General features: G+C 41.8%; 1 protein-coding gene across 1 annotated transcript in view; it reads right to left on the reverse strand.

Annotated features, from left to right (window-relative positions):
- Window positions 1–25,765, reverse strand: part of LOC108899989 (rho GTPase-activating protein 21) — a 45,177-nt gene that overhangs the window by 12,339 nt on the left and 7,073 nt on the right. The window contains 10 exon segments of the mRNA XM_018700747.2: window positions 179–281; window positions 394–540; window positions 4,533–5,016; window positions 5,018–5,188; window positions 5,190–6,515; window positions 8,157–8,180; window positions 11,048–11,102; window positions 12,213–12,291; window positions 13,953–14,045; window positions 24,067–24,088. Of these exon segments, the coding sequence (XP_018556263.1) occupies window positions 179–281; window positions 394–540; window positions 4,533–5,016; window positions 5,018–5,188; window positions 5,190–6,515; window positions 8,157–8,180; window positions 11,048–11,102; window positions 12,213–12,291; window positions 13,953–14,045; window positions 24,067–24,088 (2,504 nt within the window).

Below are 25,765 nucleotides of genomic sequence, written 5' to 3' on the forward strand. Positions count from 1 at the left end.
GGGATAGATGGATGGATGGACAGACAACCCGAGTACATCCTGTCTCCGGTCATGGCTGTCGCCGGAGCGGCGCCATAATGAACTGAACTATATGTGTGAAAATGACCTCAAATGTTTTGTTTGGTTAAATCAATCCTTCATTCTTATGTGCGATGACACAGTTTTAGGTACAACTTACCCTCTGCTTTCTTCCCTGTAGTTATCCAGGCCTTCATCATACGACTTGGACCGCTCTGTTTTTGTACCAGAATCTGACTCAATAATTGTGAGACGGAGAGAATCTATTAAGAGAGGGTCAAACAATAATTTGACAGTGTCCATAAGCTGCGCTCTCAAATTCAGTAGCGGTCACAGTGGCCTAATTTGCTGCTTTGAGATGGAAAAAAATAATACCTTGGTCATGTGACAGCTGTCGTCGAATGAGTGGGGATGGAGAAGTGGGGCTGGGTGGGATGGTGGTGATGATGGGTGCTCCAGATATCACAGCAGAGGCAGGAATATGGGTGCTGTCCTGGTCAATGCTGGGACTAGATGGTTCATCTAAGGACAGAGAAGGAGGAAGTTAGCTACAAGGCAAGAACACAATTAGCTAAACCTCTTGACTGCAATTGTCCAATCATGAGATTCTTCTAACAGTAAAAAAAAAAACATTTTGCATCATGGGAAACAGTGGTATTTCTTTTAAGTTTCAGAGAAATTCTCCTGCGACTTGAATGTATGCATGTATGTACACGTGTAAGATCCCCTTTACAAGATTCTCATTATTAAAGGAGACATTAAATATCAGCCAGAGACAGTGTTTTCAATCAGCTCTCTGAGCTAATGATGGCTTAATTAGCTGATAGAGTCAGCAACAGTTGTCACTTGGTGAAAAGAAGATGCCTGCTTTTGTCTACTTCTGTCTGAAATCAAGGACCCATTGTTTCAAAAATTACTAAGAATTTCAAATGTTGATTCTGCCATCTTTATCACTGTGCGAGGACAGATAGCCTGACAGCCAGTTACAATTAAATGAGGGGATAAGCAGGATTCAGCTTTGCCTAACTCAAAAAAGCCTTTGGTATAAAGTCAGACATAAACGGCAACAGGAAGTACCATATTGCAAAATCATCAATGATGTCTAATTCATCTCTGCTATCTCAGCTTGAATAAACATTTCAGCAGACAGCTGTAAAATGCAGTGATAAGGGCGCATAGGGCGAAAGCAAGGTGATGCAGACAGAGACGCAGTCAACCAGTAGATATGGGTTTCTGTTCAGATAAGCCAGTACACACCTTTCCTTTCAAATACACACATGCAAGGTAGTCAGCTAACATTACATCATCACAGACAGCAATGTGTCATTACATCTGATATGCAAAATCAGCAGGATGGCAAGCCCTAAAAACAAATTAAGAGATGCATACGATTAACAAATACTTGCAGGCAGGCAGGTGTGACCAAATACAACACAAGCAATACTACGTTCAAATCGTAACTTTTTAAGTAATAAATTAATCTCATGAAATGCAACTGTCACTATTATTTAACTTCATGAAAAGCCTGCAGTGCCTTCACGCAGCTTTCATTACAAAAAAGAAAAGAACTACAACCAAAAAAAGATCTGAATGATTAAATTCCCCTAGATGCCAGTGCACTGATGCAAAACTTTGACTTTCAATGGCACAATTTAATATGAAACATCTGATCTTGCTTGTTAGTTGTATACAGATCTCTCCTGTGAAATCTCGCTCCCCTCAAACCTCAAAGACATCATCTCCCATGACACCACAAACCTAATTTCTGCCAAGCCAGGCAGATGCCTATTTCATTTAATCACTTGTTTGCATACCTCTAATTCTGTTTCTGGGAAGGCGGCAGCAGCCAGTGATGTCTGACACGTACGATGTCAATTTCAGACATCAAGACAGATTTAGCTTTTAACAGGAGATGCAGAACAATGCAGAAGCATAAATCTTTTGTGGAATAGTTACACATTTTGGGAAACATGCTTATTTAAATTTATTTTTTATAGATCGATATGAAGCTACAGTCTGGGGATGGTAAGCTTAGCAATGAAGACTAGAACAGGGGGAAACAGCTAGCCTTGTTCTGTCCAAAGGTAACAAAGTTTTAACAATTTCATCTTGTTGTTGATCTGCGTGGTCAATTAAAAGTCTGATAGAGAACTTCTACTAAAAACACAACTTCTTGTTTTCACACCTCAGTTTTGTATGGTAGGTGGATTTTTTTGAACCCTTTGGAGAGAGCCATGCTAGCAGTTTCCCCCCTCTTTCAAGCTTTTATACTAAGCTGAGAAAACCATCTTCTAGCTCTAGTGCATTTCCCAAAATGTCAAATTATTCCTCCAAGGTTCCCAAAAATATAAAACTGATCAATATTCACATGATGAATATGAAAAAGGAAAAAACAGTTTAGATTTTTTCCGGTCATATTTCGGAAAAGGCACAGCACATCACTGGTGTTAAATAAAGAATGCTGGGAAGTGCAATGATAAAATCTAATCAAGATCTCAATGCATCAAACTACAAAGTGAGAGCTGAGATGTGTTTGTATGTACAGAAGGTAATGGTGCTAGAAGATGATTAACCACTGTAGGCCCTGGGACAGTGAGAAACATAAGGGAGCCTCTCACTGGCTGATTATGAGTCACCAATGAAGATGCAAACTGAGGATGCGGGGTTGCGTTCAAGCTTGTTCGGTTCTGTCTGCCAATAAGTTGGCACAGATGTGAAAAAGCCACTTCAAACAACAATAAAGAACTTAATTTCAAACACCACCGCCAGCAAATACAGCGCTCAGCTCCAGTCTGACGCATTTGCCTAGCTACGTATTCACAAAGACTCAACCCAAGGATTTCTCCTCATCATAAACAGGAGGGGACGTGACATGTTGCATGTACTTTTAGCAGCACGAGCTCTGCTCTGTTCCTGGTACAAAATGTTTGGCAGACACTTACATACAGCAGTTGTTCCACTCATTGTTTGGAACTGTACTATGAAATCTAATTGAAGCAGATTGCTGCAGGAATGCTCTTATTTCTCTGTTATGTCACAGTCCATTAGGATGATGTTCTTAGTTTTCTCTTGCTGTACAACACTGGGGGAAATATGAGACATTTCAGGGAGTGGGTGTGGGTTGTATGGAGTTGGAAAGCTGTGTGTGTGTGTGTGTGTGTACCTAGTGACTGACTGACTGTGCTGCCCTGCTCATATAAGTGTGGTTTGAATACGTCATGCTTGGCCTGCAGCACAGTGTCACGCTGACACATAATCATACACCTGATACTAAAGGAACTAATTTCCTAATTACCTATATGTTCTGCTGTGACTTTAAGTAATGTACAGTGTGCCTTAAATAACACAGATTGTTGTTGTGTTTTTACACAGCTTCACTGTTCTAACATGCACTTTCAATAAAACTTAAGGGGAATTTCCCTTATTTGTTAACCTCTGATGATCCACAGTATATTAATGACTACATCTGGACACAAAAGATTTCCTTGTGTTGTGATAAGTAGGGCAACAATGAACAGGCTTACACATGATTTTTAATGCATTTTTGTAATTGAATGTAGCAGCTCCTGAAGCACAAGGAAGCTCTGGGGTTTTTTGGTAAATTTGCTTCCTATGAAGAGAGGAGTGTTTACTGTGTGTCTACAGCACAGTGAGATAATTTAAGGGTACAAATGGGACAGAAATCCCAGCTAGCCTCCCTTTAAATGTGTGTATTTTGGCACAGGAGTTCAATGTGGCTAATATACACTGCACAGTCCAGTCCCAACATGGCAATTTAATACAGAAAATGACATCCTGTATGTCTTTTAACATGCTATAAAAACATTTCCTTTACAATTGCAGGTGAATTCTTTTCTCATGTGAATACTAAGGGCATATAAAACCCATGACAGAACTACCTGTTGGAAACATTATTTGGCCTATTAAAACAATCTCCGCTTGTCATGTACAGTACATCTATAATATATATTTAAGACTGGGTGTCATTTTAATTTTTCAACACTAATGTTTGTGATACTGAGTTTCCATATATAACACGTTTCTAAATGGATTAAGTTGGAAGAATATTCATGTTTAATGCATCAAGATGGTTGTCTTAGCAAAAGCAGCTGTACAAGGAATTTCCCTCGATTAAATATAGCCTTAAAGTGGTAGCATTTCCTGATTTAGACCAGGAACTATTAGATCATGCAAACAAGATAAAGAATTTGGCTGACAGTTTGATGTCCACTTCTCAATACTTGAAGCTACAAACAAATTTTGGTTTGAACTCCTAAACCCTATCAAATAAGCTATTGGCTAGAGTCAAATTAAATTATGGTGTGAGTTTGATACAACTTTACATGATGGCTCAGGAGTCAGTCATGCTTTCAAGCATAAACACACTTTCTCGCTGACACACTTGAAACGTGCTGTGACATTTTGCACGACTCCCTTGTCACTGCTGTTGCTATAGAAACATGGTTCTAGAGAGGTTCAGAAGAAGGTGGTTTTAGAGATTAGCGCAGTCTTACCTATAAAAGGGATTGAATCCAGGGAGTCGTCCAGGTTATTGGAGCCAGACTTTTGCCGCGAGTCTCCCAGCCTCCTCAGATGCATCTCCCTGCCGCTGTCATTAGACATCCAGCACATCGCTCCATCTGCAGAGCCTGCCTTCACCAATGGTGGTGACTTATGAGTCACGCCTCCCTGGTTGTCATTAACAGCTAGTACATAGGATGGAGGGCGAATGTGAGGGGGTCCAGAGTTTTTGTCCCTCCTCAGGACCACTACTGTTGCATCAGGTCCTTCCACACCCTCTGCGAGACCGCCATTGGTCCGCACAGGTGTTCTGGTGGAGCCGGAGGTTTCTCTGACCTTTGGCTTTTGGGTCACAGCTCCATTGGTGGTGGAGGTACCAGAGGAAGCAAGGGCAACTCCGCTTTGCAGTTGTCTCTGCAGGGGCAGTTTAGAGGATGGGCCAGAGCAAGAGGAAGATCTGGCTGCCAACCCGGCCTCCTGTCCTGCTCTCCATTTTCAGACTGTCAGCCCTGCCCCTGAGCTGCAGGTGCAGAGGGGAGGGGTAGCCCAGATGGTTGCCAATGATGGCAGCTCTTTGGTCTTTAAGAGGGTCTGTGGTTTTATTGGAGGATAAGGCAGGTGACGGGTCTGAGATGGCGTTTTTGACAGGGCAGGCGTGAGGGTCTCATTATAAGACCGTCCGTCCTTGATGGTAGTACAGAATCTGTCGTACCTTTAGTAAACACAGGAGCAGCTAAAGGTGAGTTAGATAATCCGCTCCCTCGCCCTTCTTCCTCCTGTCCAGTGAGACTTCTGTTTAGATGAGGTAAAACTCTCTGCCTGCTGGCTCTGGCCTCCTCTCGCCGACACAGCAGCAGCCTGTCCTCAAACTCCGCCCTGTCAACCCCACCTGACTCTGCAGGCTGCTGGCCCAGGTAGTCACAAGACCGTGCCCGTGGTTTGGTAATTCCTGTGGGGGTGGAGAAGGGCAGAGCATCCTGGGAAGCACTCCGAGGCCAGTTCCTGGTTGGTATTGTCCTCTCGGTTCCACCTCCAAGCCTCTCCTGGGAGGCGCTTCGTAATGGAGTTTTCATTGTGGTACCCTGGCTACTTGCATCCATCCCCCGGTCATTGGATGTGCTCCTCTGTCTGACCTGGGAGCTCAGTGCCCCTCTCTCTGGTGGTGTACGTTGTTGGGTGTAGGCGGAACTAGAATTGGCAGCTGCACGCAAGCTGTCCAAGCGCTCCTGGATGGTGCGGCAGCCATACGTGTGCAGCCTCTTGGAGTCAATGTAGTCCTTATAGGTGGTGTAGTTTTTCCAGTCAATGTTCTGGTGTGGGGAGGTGGAAGGTGCAGTGGGAGAGGGTGAGTAGTGGTTGGTGTTGGGTGAGACGGCAGTCGAGAACGTGTCCGGTGAGGCAGCAGTGAAAGGTGCTCGTACAGATGGGGATAAGGGGTCAGGATAGATCGCACCAGGTCGAGAACTTGAGGAAGGGGAGAAGACTGGGGTTTCTATGGGACGAGAAGACGGGTACTGCAATTGTGCACCACCAGGTACTGAGGGAATAAGGGGTCTTGGTCTGGCTGAGCCAGAATCTGCTGGAGAACTGTACCGGTTTTCCTCTGTCCTGTGACTGGGTCCAGCCCGAGCCACCCGGGACCCCCTATCAACTGGATCAGGAGGCATGGCTACTGTCCTCATGTTCTCATTACAGACACACACCACAGTCTGAGACTTTGACGTCTGCTGGGGTGGGGGGGAAGGCGGAACAGGGATTTCTACCCGATAGCTCTTCTCAGCAGCCCCACCTCGTCTTCCTGGTCCCTGAGCTGGCCCTCGGGACGTCTCACTGACTGCAGCAGGCTCTGACGACTGGGCCATGCCCGCAGCCTTAACTTCTATCCGAGGGTAGCATATGGGAGGGGGCTCGGGGATGTTCTGGGCATTTCCGCTGTACGCCTCATTTCCTTTGAGGTATGCATCCTGGGAATACGCCTGCAAGAGATTATAGGACATTATGTCACTTTGGTTGCTGAGAGGTTTGAGCGCTAAAATAGATCACATTAGACCCCGGGAGAACATTCCACCCAACCAGGGACAGGATACATTAGACCTTTGTAAAAGACATGGACAGAACAGGGAGTGCTGTAGCGCTGTCAGACTTCTGCAATAAAAACAATTGCAGCAAAAGCAAATCCAAAAATAGCTGAGAATACGAAGACTGTTCTATTTAGGTCTTACACTGTCACTTGATGTCTTCATTTTCCTGCTCAAAAAACCACAGCTAAACTTTACACAACCTTTTCTATCACTAAAAGAGGAGTTTACTGCCATATTTCACCTATGACTTCATCTCCCTCTGCCATTACAGCTACAGTATCAATGTTTTGTTTTTAAAATGCCTCAACTTCACCACTGCAATGTGGCTGCTCACATTTTGAGAGTAGAGAAAGAATGGTAATCCCAGAGTGTCATTTATTGACTTGAGTCTTTGTGTAAAATGATGAGATTATCAGCAAGACAAACACTGTCACTGCATTCCCTCAGAGAACTGGAAATGACAGACAGACAACTGGATTCTGCTTTTCTATATTAATAAAACAACAGCATGCTCAAGAGACACAGCGCTCCAGTGCTATTTCTCCAAACCAAACAGATCTATCTTTCTTAACAGTTTCTCAATCTTTTCCTAGGAGAAGGTAAACAAATGTTACAGTATTCCAGAGTACAAATTAACTACCATGAAAAGCAACAGATGTGGATAAGGGGGGAAAGGGACAGCCAGAGAGGCAAATAAGAAGAGAAAGAAGGCTAGAAAGTAAACCAGAACAACCCCTTGGAGCCAGGAGTTGGGATTAAACTGGCAGGGGCTTACCCACCTTTGGTACGGGAGAGTGCGCCCTGAGGCATGAGGAGAGAGTGAACGGGGGACGCCTCTGCCTCTGCCTGCGGTTGGCAGCTAACGTTACTTCTGTCAGCATGGCTCCAAAATTCTACCGTCAATGTAGAAACCACAGCACTTTCCTTGATTAAAACGTGGAGAAAAGCGCTTAAAACTTTTCTAGCGATAATCCTGTTCTCTCTCCGGTGAAGTATCCTCCAGAAAAACTCCTGCCTGCATACTTAACGTGTTATATTTCCTCACCATTTCAGCACAAAAGCTCTTGAGAAAATGAAAGGGAGAGAGTTGTGGTGCTGGACTTTAATCAATGACACTCTACCTGAGGTGTCAGGTTACGATTGCGCTAACAGCAACAGCAGCAGTAAGTCTACAGCTGGGTGCCTCCCCCTCTGGATTTGCATAAGCCATACAGAAAAATAGAAACCAATTTCCTGAATTAGGAAAGTACAGGGCAAAATGTTTGAGGTCTGCTCACAGATGATTTATTTTTCCATAAACACATATTTCCCTCAACCTGCTATTCAGGAAGAGACTAAAAAAATAATCTGCATATACTACTCCACAACAGACACTCTGAAAAGGAGGGGAAATACACATGGGATTTTAGGTGTTTGCCACCTTCTACATGTGTAAATACAAGCTCTAAACGTGGTGCTACATGTCAAAAAAGCTGTGAATGATCCAGAAAGAGAAGTCAAATGAAAGTGATTAGTTAGTACAGTGTCCCTTCTTACCAGAGCAGTGATATCCCTGGAAAACTGGAGTCCACAGGTTAGAGAAGGGCAAGCAGAGAGGAGAAAAAAGGGGAATAAAAAGAAGTAAACAGGTGAGCACAAAGAAATGAGAGGTACAACACGGGCGATGGAGGTGAGACCGGCAACTTCTCTGACTTCAGCACAGGCTAAAAATACCGCTGAGCAGAGATATCACAGTCAGAGAGTGGAAGAATAAGAAAGAAGAATAGAGGTTAACTTCAGCAGAGTTGGTCCTTCTCAGACCTGAATGTCCTCTGAGTTCCAGATCATCCCCATTGTCTCCTCTCCTTACCCCACTTCCCTGTCTACCCACAGCTGCTGTCAGAGTACAGTGGTAAATGTTATTCTGCTGGTTTTCTCTCTCCCAACATACTCAGCATTTCTTTCCTTTGCTCTGTCACTCTCACCTGCTCACTGTGGTACCGCCCCTCCCCCTCTCTCTGGCTTCTGAAGCATTTCAGTTGCACTAGCCTCTCTCCTCCTCTCTGTCAGCCTCTCGCTCATCTGCTCCAACGCTGCTCTATCATATGTTCGCTTTTGGGTGAGCATAAGCGCACGCTTGCCTGATCTGCACTAGCTTCCTCCCTCATTCACTCCTGTAAACAGTGTACTGAGAGGAGTCAGCTGACTGCAGCTGCACTCCCTCTGGTTGTCAGTGGGCTCAATGTCTCCCAAAACACAAAAACAGAAACACATTTAAAAGCACACACATATACTAACACTCATGTTTATGTATATGCAGTTGTATTCCTCTATTCATCTCATCCACAGCGATACTTACAACCAATTTCATAAACACTTTATGTATTCACAAAATAGATTTTTTGGCTGAAAAAGTCCACAAGTGTACGTTAATCTTCTGTTGTATCAAGTAGATAAAAAAGTGACACAAAACAGGCATTTTTACTGATGGCAATTAAATGTGTATTCAGACCAAATCAGCATTTAAATTACATCTTGTTTTCTACTTGCCTTAATTTTACTTTGATACACAATCTTGTGGCACATTATCCAACCATAAATGTGTCTCAGGGCAGTCAGATTGTAAAGAGCAGAAATACAAAATAATCTCAGCTGGCACATCTTTAACTCGTGTTCCTCAATGTGGAGAAACGGCTAATTGCCTCTTTTGAATCCCTCAGCCTTGTGAGCACTCAGTCATTCCAAAACGCCAAAAGCAAGTTTCTGTGGCATCTGGTAAGCTGCAGTCAAGCTAACAAGATATGTGTGGAATTTAGCAACACAGTGGGATCTGACTCAGTTCTTTGCTCCAATAGAGAATTTCCCAAACTGAGGTGAATAACATGTGCCAACTGGTTTGACGTGGCCCTACGCTGTTTTATCGTCTGTTGGGCTCTGGACCCTGACTGATGGCGTGGGCTGGCTGTTTGCATCAGTGAGCTCATCGGCGTGATGGGAAGAGGAGGTGGTATGAAGTCTGGGTCTGTGCCTCTGTTATTAGCTTTTTTTCTCACTGTGCACTGAGCTTCACAGTTTTAGAAACAGCCCACCCACATCCACATCAACCTGACATTAGACGATCAATACCTGTCTTCAGGATCGAGATCAGAAATAGACTGGCAGCATGAGTGAGTGCTTAGAAAAACTAATCCTGTTTCCTCACAGGTGTGATTATTACAGTAACAAGACTTTCCCAAATCCTGCCTGGAAAGTCCAATGAAATATTTATGAATCACTCAGGCTTGTGTCCATTAAAAGCTAATCTGCAAAGGTAAGGATTGCTTGTCAGGGCTTTCTCCCCATCTCTGTTTGGGAGTCAAACCGTAGGCATCACCTTAATAGAAATTTATCTGAGGAATAGTTTCACATCAAGATGAATCAATCTCATATCTGTGCATTAAGTACAGAGCTGGAGTCAGGATGTGTTTAGCTTAGCTTAGCATAAAGCCTGGAAACATGGGGAAACAGCTAGCCTTGCCATGTTCAAAATCACACCAACCAACACCAGGAAAGTTGACAAATTAGCATGCTGTATCTGGCTTGTTTAACATGTACATTAACAATTTGCTGTTTTAAGGGAAGTTACATGTTTGGTGAACAACAGCTGAGTGCAGTGGCTGTACACGGCATCCTTGATTCTCGTTATCACTGGGATGTTGCAAAGCCGATGAAAAGACCAAAACTAACAGTGTATTAGTCTGTCTCTCAATGTTATCTGATTTTCCAAGCCAACTGATTTCTACTGAGGACATAAATCTTTAAAAGCTGTTTCCAAAAACAATGCTTTAATTTTTTTAAAGTTACATAACTTCCTAAAGCAGCTGGTCACTGTAGTTGTTAGCAGCATTACTCAAACAGGAGTAAACAGTGCATTTACTGGGGATTGTTTTCAGATGTGGATCAATATGCATTTGGTGCTTTAGTGAGTATTTACAGCAGCAGGGCGGTGTGTGTGTGTGTGTGGGGGGGGGTTCTGCTCAAAATAAACTACAACGCCCACATTCGTTGCAATTTAGAAACATGTCACAACAGAGCAACAGTGTGACTGACTGATGTGTTTTTAATAGTTTTTGACAACGACAGAGATCAGGCTTTGGACATTCACACATTTGTCAAATCAGTTTTTGACTTTTCATGGGATTTGTTGACAAATCCCACAAATGATCATTTTTACATACAGGTTAAACAAATGAGGTACAGCCAAGATATGCCTGGCCAGGCTGGAAAGGATACTTTAATCACACAGAGATAATCCCTGATAAATAGCAGTCAAATAAAACTTAATCTGAATAAAAGACACTCTGCTCTGGCTTTAAAACTGCAAATAATCTCTGTGGAAGTTTATGGATGACTTGCTTTAAATAAAAAAGTATACTCAGTAAAATATTTACTGATGAATGAATGCTTACCAGCTGCAAAATGTCCTCGTCCTTCGGCATCACACAGAGCTCCAATGAGGCATCGCTGATAGATGTAAGGGTGTGGGGGACGAGAGAATGAGAGTGAAAGAAAGTGAGAATGAAAGTGAGAGTAAAACAGAAAGAGGGACTGTTATAGCACAAGGCCCAAACTATGGAAAGCTATGACACTTTGCGAAAAAAACAAGGTTTCTGTGTAAAATATGACCTTCAATAGCTGCAGTTAAATTGAGTGTGAATGAATGAAACATGCAGACAGTAACAGGGAAACAATTCTTTCCACAAAACTGAGTGTGTTTTTCCTCAAAAGTTTCACAATTGCTCACAATGTGTTATTAGTCCACACACATGCAGTGGAGTGTTGGTAGTGAAAAGATTAGATCTTGGGCACCAGTCATTCAGGCTCCTGCATGCTCATAGTGGCCCCTACTGACTCAGGCACCCAGAACCCAACCAAGATCTAGAGATTAAATGGTTGATTAGTTTATTGACGGAAGATGATTTGGCAACAATTCTGGTAACTACTTTTTATAGCAAAAATATCACAAATTTAACTTGTCTCAGCTTCTATTAGCTAATTTCCCAGTTTTCTATGATAGTAACCAACATTTAGGGGTTTCTGACAGACAAAACAAGCAATCTGAATATGTTTACTTGAGTATTTTTCACAAATTTCTAACATTTTATACATGTAACAACCAACTTATTATTAAAGAACCTAACTGTCTTATGTATTGTTAATGAAAGTAATTGCTGGTTGTAGTCTTACAGCTCTCCTATGATGGAATACTACTACATTGCTTGTGTTATTCTTTGTGTTATTTGCTTGACAGACAAACTAAAGCAGTTTGATCACACACTTTAAAACAAATCAGCACAATATATGCTAAACATATCATACTGAATGTAAACTAAAACAATAAATATTTTCAAGCTAGATTTTGACACAGACTGAGGGGCTGGAAGGGCCAATCCCAGCTGACATGGGACGAGCGACAAGCAAATTTTCAATTAATCAAATTATGTAGACCCAAATGATGTGGAGTAAACCTGAGACCTTTGAGGCTTGTGAGCATTTGCCTGTTTTGACTTGTTGGTAATACAGCCATGCTTAAAATGAACCATGAAGTTAAACATGGACTGATGGCGACTTTACCTGTTCTGGATCAAGGCTATGACTTGTGAGTAGGTCTTTCCAATGATGCTCTCTCCGTTCACCTTCACGATACGGTCCCCTGGAAAGAATTAAACAATAAATTACAAGCCTGCTGTTTACTGCTAACAGCAACACGACACACTCTGTACTACTACGTCTGTGAACCCGGCTGTTCAGGACAATTACCTGAAGTCCAGTCAATACCAATTATACAACAAGTAGTTCCGACCGAGCAATCTGATTGGTCAACAAGACATTTAGAACGTGCTCAAATCAGCACGACAGCACACCTTACTCATCACTAAAAAATATTACTCCGCCATATACATTTTACTTTGTTGGTCATGGTTGTATAAAGATTACACTCGAAGATGTCTTTTAACGTTATTTGAGCAAAGTGCCTCGGTTTTCTCCATCAGCTGTGCCGGTGACACGACGCTATAACTTAAAATTCATGTAAAAGTTTGTGGTTGCAGAAGCTACAGCTGTGTGAGTAAATAAATGCAGCGTCTTTGTTATAACGTGGTTGATAAAAGTAAGCATTCATTTGTGCAGTAGGCTGTTGATTTAGTTCGGTAAAGTGCGAGACCTCGATAAAGCATTAACATCAGCTCAGAGTTTACTCATCTGGGACTACAAAAATCATTTCTGTTGCTAGGTCGTTACTAAGGGTCTGATTGTTTGCCGTAGTGGTAAACTCGGTTCCATTACACATAAGAGTCCACTGACGTGACTGATTGTGTTCCAGTTATTAGTCAGACCCCAACACAACACACAACACTCGCCAAAACCTTTTAATTTTGAGAGCAAATTGCTCCGCAACATGAACAGATTTTGATTATACATTAATAGTTGTAATAGTTAATATAATAATAGTTGTATAATCGCAATATTATACTCGAGGGTGTGCTTTAACGTCATTTGAGCACGACAGTGATGCGGTCAGGACCGAGGCGCTTGCATTACTGAAGCATCACTGAAGTTTCTTCCAGCACAAACACACATCTGTTTTTAGATCAAAGCAGAATACAATTACTTGTTTATTTGACGGACCCCACGTTAGGATCCATGTCCATTCAAAGTTTTCAGAAGATGGCCATCTTAGAAGGAGAGAGGCGAGGTGAGTTTAGAAGGGAAACTAGATAATTGTGGGAAAACACTTCACTCCCCCGTCCCAGGAGAGGAGAGGAGAGCGAACAGATAAAAGCATAGGGCTCTTAGGGTTTGTCCAAGCCACTTGACATTTCCTGTAATACAGAGTGCTAACCTGGCAATAATGCTTACAGTACACCGCACAGAGCTTCAGCTGTACATTCCTGGGAAATTAAAAGGAGGCGAATCATTTTGCACCAGAAGGAGTAGTTTTATCCTTTAAAATTAGAAATGATTTGCAGATTAATATGAGAAATAAAGTGTAGGAGATGTAGAAAACAGAATCAAGGGAAGGTTGGAATAACACTGTGCATATTACACTTTGTTCAACCTCCCACAAAGGAGCCATCTGTTATTTTGTAACTCATCTCTGTTTTTCCTGGCATGTTACAAGGAAGTGGAATTACCTACAATACCAACGTGAAGAAATCTTGGCATCAAACCGGGTTTTGAGGTCAGATGTGAGACAGTCCGAGTTAATCATAGGATCTGCCAGTTATCAGAAGGATTGCAAAGATCTCCATAGAGACTGTGTGTGTGTTATACATCCGTGTGTGTGTGTGTGTGTGTGTGTGTACACATGTGTACCTGTACAGAGTCCAGCTCCGTGGGCGGGGCCTCCCTCCTTCACTTGCTTGACGAAAATGGTGTCCATTGGCTCCAGACGGTTTCGCTGTCTCCCTGGTAACGAGAGAGAGAGAGAACATGCACCGAGGCGGCTGGTCACACAGAGAGGAAGAGCAGCAGCAGTGGAGTGAGAAGTAGGCCATATTACACTGGAGGTGGAAATTCAGCTGCAGTAACACTGTGGCATCATTGCACACACTCCCTGCAGTCTATAAGTTTTTTACTTGTGCCATTATTAATTGCGATTTACTGAATGAGAACGTGGATTTTTATCACTTTGCTGTGGCTGCCTGTGAATGATACAAATGCAAAGGATTTTCTGGTCCTGAATTACAAAAAATAAGCAACTTCTTGAAAGTCAAATTGACAGGCTTCCCCATAAGAAAAACACCATTTTGATCATCAATTAATAATTTGAGATATTTTATCAATCAAACAGCCAAAAAATGTACTAATTTCAGCTTCTCAAAAGTGAGGACTTGTTGGTTTTCTTTGTCCTATGTGATTCTAAATTGGATATCTTTGGGATTGTGGGACAAAACAAGATGTCAGAAGAATAAATGCAAATGTAAGAAAACAGTGAAAAATCCCAAAACCCAATCATATTATATCAACTATACGATGAAACAAAGAAAAGCACTAAAGCTGAAATGACTCAACAATTATCACAACTGCCTTTTCATTTTCTGTCCATTGACTACTTGTTTAAGCTTTATATGACATATTCATTTGTACTTTGAATCTGCAAAATGCCTTATTCTTGACACTGCATTAGCATCAGTATTCATGTTGGCTTTTCTAAATAAAATGTTTTTCCTCAGTGTCATTGCCAGTCTGAGACAAATGAGCTCCAAGCCTTTATGAAAGGAAACTGCTTCCTTCTCTTCTCAAAATACTAACATCCCAAACACTGTTCATCTGTCTTTCCCTTTTACAATACATCCTCTGTCCCTTGACTCATCCTTTCATTGACTCTACTCTGCTGTCAGATGTGTCCTGAGCTAAAGAATGGGACAGTGAGGATAGGTCAGAGTATGCTGACAGAGCTACACGCATACGAGCCACAAGGGACTTTGGTTTCATATGGCACACAAACAGACAGCACGCCATGTCGTGCGAAGTGCATGGAGCAAGCTGGAGGAAACCCAGCTAATTAAGTCTTTATGTAAGATCTTCCTAATATAATCTTGTATAATATAAGGCTTGTGTGGTATGTATATTTATTTAAAAAAGGCGCAGCAGTTTAGTCTGATTAAGAAAGCTAAATCATCTTTCCCCGAGCCATAAGCCACAATCTGGGCTGGCGTCAGCTGCCTTTTAGAGCCCACAGACTGTGAGGAAGTGCAACATCAGAGCATCCCACTGTTCTTTCCTCAGGGGAACACTGAGTACACATGCTCTTCTCATGAATGCACCGCTTCATGTTCACACAGCAGCAGATACATGCATTTATGACCCAGAGGTGCCTAGCAGTGCAGTGAGTGGTCTGTAAAGCCCTAACTAGCTGGAAGCGGAGCAGATGTGGGTTCAAAATGTTGCTGAGGAGCAACTTCAAAGGTGAGGAGGGGGAACTGACTTTTAATGATCCATTTGGTGCAGGAATCCAAACCTGTAACAGTATAGTCTCAAGCCTGTTTTTCCTAAAATCATGCCTATTGACAGGCTTGAGTTCTTGTTCCTTTCCAGTACAGGGTGCTCAAACATAAACATGTCACCTTAAATGTCCTTTCTCTATTTCCAATTATGTATTCTGCTACCTCCATCATGTGGCTGAAATTGTTACTGCAGAGGATTAATTAACATTCATGACATGCAATCCTTTGATTTATAGATCATCCATCTCTGAGTAGCAACATCAACAAGGAGAGGTTAGTAAATAACTTACTGAGAGATGTTTAACACACTGACCTTTTTAAACCACACAAAGACAATGTAATCATCACCAAAACTGTGGTTAGAAAGCAATTCTGCAAACTAAAAACCCTCCACAGTCAGTCACACATCAGTTGTAAGCTCCTTTTTAATCCAGTAGAAGGCAGTATAGCTCATAAAATGGCTCACTTCTCCCTTACTAAGCAACAATGCAAAAATGTGAAGGGCAGTACTGTGTTTCCATTCGTGTTCATTCAGGTTATGATCTCACTGGATGACATTTGATGACTTAAATTTAAAGCACAGCCATGTGATTTTTTTGCAGCACTTCACAGAGCAGAATGAAAAATTGCCCTGGTACATTAATGACACAATGTTGGATATGACTGACCCATCCTGGAGATACAGATGTCAACTAATACTCCCTCCACCTCCTCCCTACGTGTGCGTGTACCAGGCAGATTCCCAATCCAGAGCCAATCTCGCTGAGCTCCAACTCTGCAGCACAAATTGGATTCGGGAAGTTTCCATGCCCCACAGCTGGATGAACAGGATTAAATGTGGAAATCTAAAGCTTTGGATATTTTTAATGCTCCCAACTGTCTTACCAAAGCATAAACTACTGTGTGGATTAATGAAATACATCAGCCTGCCTCAAAATGACTTTGACTGTTCCAAAACACAGAATGAGTTGAGTAACTACAGCTATTCTTGGGTGGTACTTAGGGACAACTGTTACATTAATGGACAAGGAACTCAATAACCCTTGTTCATAAGAGTGCACTGCACCGTTTCACTTTGCATTAAGTGGGTACATGTTTGAACGAGAACTTGACCTAAAAGTATATTCAACTAACTGTGGGTATTTTGTTCAAACTAGATCGTGCATAGGGGAAGTTTACCACATTAAAGCCAATCAACACAGCTGACTCTTACCAAGGTTATTGATCATCACTGCCACTAACTATTGTGTTCATTATCTATCAATAAGAAGAATATTTATTACTATCGTAGCATTTTGCCAATAAAAAATATCAGAAAGTATCTAATTTTCACCTCTGGAAAGTTATCTACTCAAATAGCTTCTGATTGTTAGTCTAAAACTTTCAGAAAATCTCCCATTCAAAAGGGTTGAACCAGCAACTGGCATTTTTGCTTGAAAATGACAGAAACAACTTCTAAGTCATCAGGATTGTTTCAGGTCTGGTTGTAATTAACAAAACCATAACTAATATAAATGAAACATAGCTTGTTATCAAGGTTTTATGCTGCTCAGTCTGAAAAGCCTCAGTCTGAAAAGCCTCCAAACTGACCAAATACAAAGCAGTGGTTTGTTAGCTCTTCCACATTTTTGGAGTTTTTTCAAACAGGAAAGCAGGAAAATATCAGCATGTGTACCACAACTCACATTTCAATCACTTATGAAGGAAAAAACATTTCTTTTCCTTACTGTAAATTTTGTACAACTCTGTCTGGTCCACTCTAGCAGTGCACAGTCAATGGCTTTCTACTGGCGTGGCTGAGTGTCAGCGCTGCTCTTTGGCCTCAACAAGCTCTGGTTTTGGCTGTCGTCCCTGGCTGCACAGCTGGGCCTGGTTGTGTGGGCCAGCTCCCCGCTCCCCCGTTGTTTTGGGTTAGATAATGTTATTCTACAGAGGGCTGGGCGCGCTGCCCACTCTCTGCATTAACCCTGGCGCAATACCTCTCTGTCCAACTCACTGCTCTTCGGCGTTTGTGTCACTCTCACATTTACAAACACCACACCTGCATACAAATGTACTGGTATACAAAAATATACAAACACCTATGTAGATGTGTTCGCTCTGATCATGAGAGGAAGAGGTGTTTTTCTCCAACTTTCCCAACACTTCAAACACAGAGGAGGAGGACTGTGTTTAGATGGCTATCTCTGTCAGGTCTCTTCCAGCAGAGAAATATGAAAATGTGAGGCACATGATCCTGGCACAAGGAGGTCCCCCCATAGTGTGGGAAGGTCAAAGCACAAGTAAACTTCACATAAATCCATAAACTCTAACTTCCTTCAAAAGCACAGTGTGTTTCATTGTCAAACCTCTGCTCAAAGAAACTGGACTGCTTAAAGACAGCAGATGAATCCATCATGAAAATAAATACTGTAATCCTGTCTTTGCTTCTCCCATTCCCATGAATTCTGTGCATGGTTCACACACAAAACTAGTCCAAGCACAACTCCGCTTTGAAAGCTTAAACTCGGCTAAAACACCTGTGTACCCGAATCCTGACCTCCTTGAAATACTTAACAAGCCCACATCCTTCCAAACTGTGTCAACAGACCTTGTCAGATGGTGAAACGACTTGGAGGTGCCAGTGCCTGAGATGGACAGGTCTCGTTTCACTAATAGCTGCACTCTGTAAACAGCCACAGCATTATGTCAGAAACCACAGCACACACTGGAGAAGGGTATGTCAATATGCCTTAAAGCCCCTGTCATCACTGTCAGTGTTAAGTCAGGAGTTTGTCCTTGCATGTAAGTAAATAAGTGAGTAAACTTTATTATGTAGCATGTTTCTAAACAGTGGTTACATAAAGAGAAAGAGGATTAGAGTCTTGTTGATGCAGTATTTTTGAAGTCAGCGATGAAACTGACATTTAAGAAGAGTGCAAAAAACCTGCTAACAATACCTATCACCAAGACGCATACTACACAAATGGTAAATTTAATAGTCATCTTTTTAACAGTAAACTTCACTGGGAATAAAATTAATATTGATAACAACTATAGGAACATCACAAATAGCAAAGTTGGGGCAAAGAAAATGAGACTCACATACTTAAAAATGCAATCAAAAGCTCATTCTTGGCCTTGCAAACAAATATCATAACACAAAGTCTACTTGCTAGCCTTTTCCAGAGCTTTCAGCCACATCTTCTGCTCTTAAGTATGGAACAGGTAGTTGTACACAGAGTCGTACACGGAGGACCCCCGTGTCTGTTCAAACATGATCTGTAGTGCCAGATATGAAAGGAACCACCAGTACGTGATGGGAACTTAAAAAAAACCCATCTGCTAAGAGATGTGGTTGAAAACTCAAAATTGTATTAAGTGGACACGACGGTAAGATTTTTTGTGTCGAACTGTTTCTAAATTACCTTAAACATAACTTTGGCATACCCATACTGCAATGTCTTATCATCAATACTGGTGTTTCTATTATTCTGTGTACCCGATAAGCACAATAAACTACAAACAGAACAATACAACCTTCTTGAGGGAAGGATTTGCTGCAGGACTCTTGTATTAGACTGCATTAGTCTTAGCTGGGTGTAGCTAATACTAGAAATTGAGTGTATATTTACATGTAACACCCTGCAGGGCTAAATTCCTGGAGGGCTAGGATCATTTCAAAATAAGTCACCTCCATGACTGTAGCATTCCTAACCTGGGGGAGACATACCGATATAGTAACCCATGCCTGACACCGCTGCTGCATCTGCCCACTGATCTGCACATCAACAACGCACAGATTCACTCACAAACACAGAGAAACACACACACACCTGGTGTTTTTTCCACCACAGACAGGAAGGTGGTGGAGTACTTTCCATCATTTTTTTTCTAGGAATTCCAAATACCAAAACCCACCCAGGGGAAAGAGGATATGCACTGACATTACTTTGACCGCATTGCAAAAAAAAAAAAAAAAAGTTGATTCAATGTTTTGTTTTCTTTCTGTAAAACAAGCCAAACTATCTACCAAGGGAGTTAAAGTTCAACTGAGGGAACAAGTGACAAACATCTGGAGACAGATGGGGTGATTTTATCCTGAAATACTGTCTCTTGCTTTAAGAAATGTGTTAAATGAGCCAACTGGCATGATACTCTTTAAAGAGTTTTGAGGGTGTTGTCTGTTTTTTTCTGATCTTTACAAAACCAAAAAAACAAGAGCACAAGTGTAAGGAATGGATTAAATGGTGTGTTTATGTGCTCCAGAGTCAACTGCAATCGCTAGCATGTGTGGCTAACTAGTAGTAACCAGGCATGTCATTAACAAACAACATTAGTTTGTGGGGCTGCAGGTTCAAAAGCTCTATTCACAGTCACTCTGTAGTATGTCCTGGGTCCTGGATGCTACTATATTAGGGTAAAGTTGTGCATTTTCTCTTGTAATGTTAAAAGTGAAAAAATACCATGTGAAAATACAAAAGTAAGGATGCTAAGCAGCCACAAAGAATTATCTTAGAATTACATATTCCATCTGATAAAATAAAAAGTCTGGTTTTCTTTACATCTGTCTGAAATCAAGGAGCAGTTGTTTCAGAAATCACTGAGAATAAATCTGCCATCATTGTTACTGAAAATTGCATATAGAACAGAAAGTCTGACAGGAGATGCAACAGTGCAGTAACTAAGAGGAATAAACAGTGAGTTGTATTTGGATGTTTGCCTACAAAAGCTGAGTTACAACCTCTACGTGGGTGGATATGCGTCATAACAAATAGACAAGCTGTCAGATTTACAGTAACTCACACTCAACTTAAAAAATCTGTGTGTAAAACACTGGTCAGGAACTCTATTTGTAGCCGTAGTGAGAAAGAAGAAAAATAGTATGCTACTAAAACAGCTAGATCTCATGAGTATAGAGTTAAGCTTTATGCCAAGTAAAGCTGGGAAACTTAAAGGACTAGTTCAACATTTTGGAAAATAAGATTATTTGTTCTATTGCTAAGTCTTCTTGTGTGGAAAGAGCCAGGCGAGCTGTTCCCTGTTTTCAGTCTTTCTGCTATGCTAGGTTAACCATGGCTGTAGCACAAAATCACAAACCTTCATACACAATGAGAAAGCAGATACAGAAGGAAACAAAAAGAGAAACAAAAGATGCAGTCAGTGAGAGAAAGAGGGGAACAAGGGCAGATTGAGAAGCAGAGAGGGGGAGAAAGGAAGACAAAACTTTGGACACAGCTTTGTTAAAGAAGGTGGGGCATTAAAAAGCCCACTGGAGAATACTGGGGAATTCTGTTTGCTTGTGCTGCACTAGGTTCCCTCTGCAGACGTTATGGGAACGAACCAAAACCTGACAAAAAAAGGGGGAAATAAAGCCGGTATCTGTGGAGAAAAGTGTTTCACGTTGAATGAAAAACAAATATTTGAACAGATGGAGAAATTTTTTATGTTGCCTCTCTTGCTGTGCTGAGGTACCACAGCTTTATAAGCACAGCACAGAGCGCTTCATTCGGATTTTTGCCCTTCAACTACTTGCTAAAATACACAGAAGAGAGATAGAGAGACAGAGATACAGGAAAGGGAGAGACAGACAGAAGAGGGAGGGAAGAGGAGAGGAAGTGAGATAGAGAGGAAGATTTGGGATAACAGCCGTTTGGTATGTACACAACCGCTGTGAAAGGAAATAAACACATCCATACTTGAGCCACACTCACAAAGTAAGGCATATCATTCCTGTTTCCATGCTTCCACCAGCGTGCACCCACATACTGTATATCAGTGTTTACGTTTGTTTATCTGCGTATCCACGTCACTGTGCGTGGATCTGTCTGTCTGTGTGTTTGCTGGAGGTTTGAAGTGTTTCCAGCGGCAACACCCAGCTAGTCAACATGCGGTCAGTGCCCCCCTTCCCCTCTCTCTCCAAACACCAACAGCCCCATCACATACTGGCCCAGAGTCAAGCAAATAAACTGCACTGCAGCGTGCCGGGGAGGCTGAGGAGGCTGCAGCGAACATCACAGACCTGACTTGGGCAGAATGCAACTTCTTCATAAACATTAAAATAACCAAGCACATGGGATGCATTATCTGTCTGGGGCCTGTGTGTGAGACTATGTGTGTTCGCAGGTTTTTTCAGTGATGTTACTGGTGATCTGGGGCGTATGCTGTTCGCTATGATTCTGTCCAGCAGTGCGTTCGGTTGTCACGTAGCAACAACAACAATTTGTAGGCATCAGTAAGAAATGACGCCAAAGCCAAATGTCTAGAAGCTAAAGAGCTTTTATTGCATTGGTTGGCAGTTCCTGCTGTCTCTGCCCACATGTTGTTTCATAACAACTGGATAATGAAGTTCAAAAATGAACTTTAAATCTAAATCATGGAAGGATGAAGAAGGAACTCTGTCTAGAAAGTGCAGTCTAATCTCTTATCTTGTAAACACAATGATGGCTGAAGCTGTTGGTAAGTAAACAGCTGTTAATGCTAACGTTGGCTATGTAGCAATAGAGGCAGTTTGGTGTTCAGAGTTTCACTTAAGGACACTGAGCTGAACATTTAAATCTTCTCAACACCTGAGCTACAGCAGCCCTGTGTTGTAATAACAGATATTCAACTACTACACAGAAACTATTCAGCACAACAGGAAGAGGAATTTAGTACACACCAAGACGTGACTCCATGTCCAGAAGCCATGTCCTAGTAATCATAAGAACATTCCTCTGCTTATCTGTATACTTACAGTATCTGTTACAGTACAAGTTCTGATATTTCCAAACTTTAGTGTTCGCCTAGTCTGTTTCCAGCTCTGTAGCAATGTATTTTTCAGATAACTGAATAGGTTTTTAAATGGTTTATTTAGCTTAAGATGTAGATAGTGTTTCTCAAATCATAATGGAACACTGCAATCTTCAATATTGAGTGAAAAACTCTTTTTCTTATTGATAAATGCTTACTCTTGATTCATTTCATGGTCCTATTAGCTGTGGCCTTGCATAAAAATTCCTGTCATTCCTGACAAAAGTTTCTGACGCCCTGCTACCTGTCAGCATCATCACCTCTGCTGGGTCTCTGAGCCTGCTGAGAGGCAAAGAAGGATTTATGAGAGACTGGAAACCAGCCAAGTGACTTCCTGAGGCAGCAGGGGAGGCTCCATGGGAGAGGATCATTATTCACCATGTACTGAGTTCTCATGCACTTACTACATAAGATTTAATGACATAGGTACACACACACACACACACACACACGTCACAAGAGTGTTACCCGATTTCTTTCAAGGTAGAGTCACATAAAGGAGTCCACGTTTGAACAGTATAACAATATGTAGCCGCACTTATTCCCTGAAGGGTTTCCTCCTGCCACAGCAGGGCCCCATGTGTGTGTGTGTTGTTTAATGTTTTGAGGCCTGTGTTGAATGAAGTGAGTGGACGTGGAGGGGTTAAAAATGGGTGGGGAGAGGGGGTAGTGTGAGGAATGTGACACCCAGGGCCAAGAGAGATGATGAGGGACATTTACAGGAATCTCTCAATTTCCTGTTGAGATGCATTTTTAAGAGTCAAGATTTATCACAAAAGGTCTCCGCTCACCTTCCTTTAACCCTGAATTCTTCACTTTCACTGCCCACTCATGCCATAACAATTCACTGAATCACACCTGGATGCTTTACAGGCTAAACAAGCAGCTAATGATGGGGATCTTCTCCCTTTTTCCCATATATTTCAGATAAGAAACCCGCTGCCTCTCCCAGAAATGTATCGTGGTAAAAAAAAAAAAAAAATCATAAACCAAACATAAAGTATATATTTGACTGACAAATATATACGCAAAAGATCATTTCTATTATGTATGTATATGGGTGCCAATGTACATGTGCTTTGGGTTTCTATATACTATACCAACATAAGATGTGGTGCAGGGCTGTTTAAAAGGGCTTCTGATGGAGCGCAGCAGAGCGATCCTCCTGCATTCAAGCTGGGCTGCAGACGTGAGCGGAATACTGAGGGACTGGAACGATGAGCCGGATGCTCTGAGGAATGCCGAGGCCTTGCCAAGCTAACAGCGCAGCTCTGACTGCCACTCTGAAGAGCAAGGACTAAAGATTCTGACACCAAAGTGCAGCGCGACACCGCCTGTCTGCCTGACACACTGCCGAAAAGACAAATTCACCTGCGACATACAGGCTTTAGCGCCATTCCCTGGTCTGCATCAGTGCAGTTATAAAGGTATCAATGGGACTGAATTCCCGACACTGATGATGAGATGTTTAGGCCGAGACACAAAGAGTCATCTAAATGCATCAGTTTTGTTCTAGAAGGAATGAGAATACATTAAAGTAATGGACTGTCAATCCTAATTCATTCCCTATTCTGCAGAGTTACTGAAGAATAACAGAGTAAATGGCTTCTGTTCTGTTCTTACTGCAACACCTGAGGTCCCAGCTCACAGTGCAAATCTCTAATGTATGCAGCAATTTAAAACAAAAAAGTAAAGGTTTGCACACTTACCTCTGCTGCCATTCTCTTCATCCTGGAAGAGAAAAGAGAGACGTCCCAGATATTAGTAAAAAGAAAAACCTAACATCAACAGCATGATATGATATTAAGCAAACATAACATAATAACTTTGGTGTGTTATTAATACTTCAAACCCATTTATAGACAGTAACAATAACTGATTTATTAAAACAGTAATTAACAGATTAACTGATAATAAAGCTGAAGTTGCAGCCATAACAGGGAGTCTTTCAGAATTAAAGGTAGGTTCATTATCATTAAACGCAGCTGCATAATTGGAAAAGTTGTGGCAAAGGACTCAGGGGGGAAAGACACATGACGGTCCAGAGCAACTCCTGTGACAGTTTATAGAAAAAAGCCACTTCATAGCCATGTTTGTGGTCTTATTTTTTTCATTTCCTAAACACATAAAACCTTAATTTCCCTCAGAGCCTCAGTTAAAATCCACACACTCCTGCTTTAATCCACCTCCCCCCTCAGTGACACATATGTTTCTCCGTGGATCCTTTAAGACTCCACGCTCTCCCAAGGCTTTCCTTAAGACGGTCAGACCCTCTTCAGGCTAACCCCAATATCCTCAAACTGTGATTAGTCAGAGCTCCAATCCAAGACTCTAAAAGTAATTACAATGAAATGTGATGAATGTACAAGGATGAGGATTTTTTTTTATCCTCCCCTTGTTGGTTGAGGTTACGTAATGAGAGAACTGGTTAGAGTTTACAGTGAGTGTGACCTGATGGATTGAAATTTAAGGTTTCAGTTTGAATACTTCCCAGAACCACATCTTATGATAAGAAGACTAAAAGACAGTTGGCTCAAAATCAGATAAAATCTGCTAAGACGCAGCTTGTTTTAGTTTTGGAAATAGATCAATGACATTTAATGAATGAAATGAATGACTCAAAACAGTGATAAGTGCTTTGGATTATGCTAAATTCTACTTCTTGCCAGATTTATAGAGACGTGTTTACTGCCTTTATTTTGTTTGATTTGCATCTTAGACCTAGTCTAGTGTCAGCTCAATGCAAATCAAGTCTTAGCGAGATAACAGAAGCACATACTGGCCCAGACGGGACTTAAAAGTGGCCAGAACAACACTGTGATACCCAAGAAGGCCTCTGGGAGAAACTGACCATCCCTCTAGTTACACAAATGTCTGAAAATCCTGACTGTCATGCCATAGTTTCTCTTTCAACGCGCAAAACCAAAGCCAAAGGCTATAAACTCAACGTACTATGCTAACTTTGCAGGAAATCCTTCTGTGCAAATAGGAGAGGTTGTCAAAATACACTTCAGAGAAAAGTAAACCCAACTTATCCCGAATTATCACTTACAAAAACCAATACGAGGGAGGCCGTGATAAGCTTTGGGAAAGCTGACTAGAAACACCAGCGCATTTTCCCATTAAAGAAGTCCTGCCGTGTTTACCCAAAGCCCTTTAGTCTGCGTTAGCCTGTGCCCATTAGGAGCCGGAAGTGCTGTAACGTCAGGATTAATACCAAAGGGCAGATTGGTACTGATGTTATCCAGAGGATGGCTGGCAGAGTTCCCAGGTGGGAGGATACAAGTCAGAAAAAGGATCTGGGGGTAAAAACAAACCTGCCGTACAACACTACATGTGCATATCAAAAAAGTGCTCCTATTTAGCCTTTTGGCAGTGTTGGCCAGACACCACAGAATTGCAATATGA

This window comes from Lates calcarifer, linkage group LG24 (genome assembly GCF_001640805.2).
Source record: "Lates calcarifer isolate ASB-BC8 linkage group LG24, TLL_Latcal_v3, whole genome shotgun sequence".
NCBI classification, from domain to species: domain Eukaryota; kingdom Metazoa; phylum Chordata; class Actinopteri; family Centropomidae; genus Lates; species Lates calcarifer.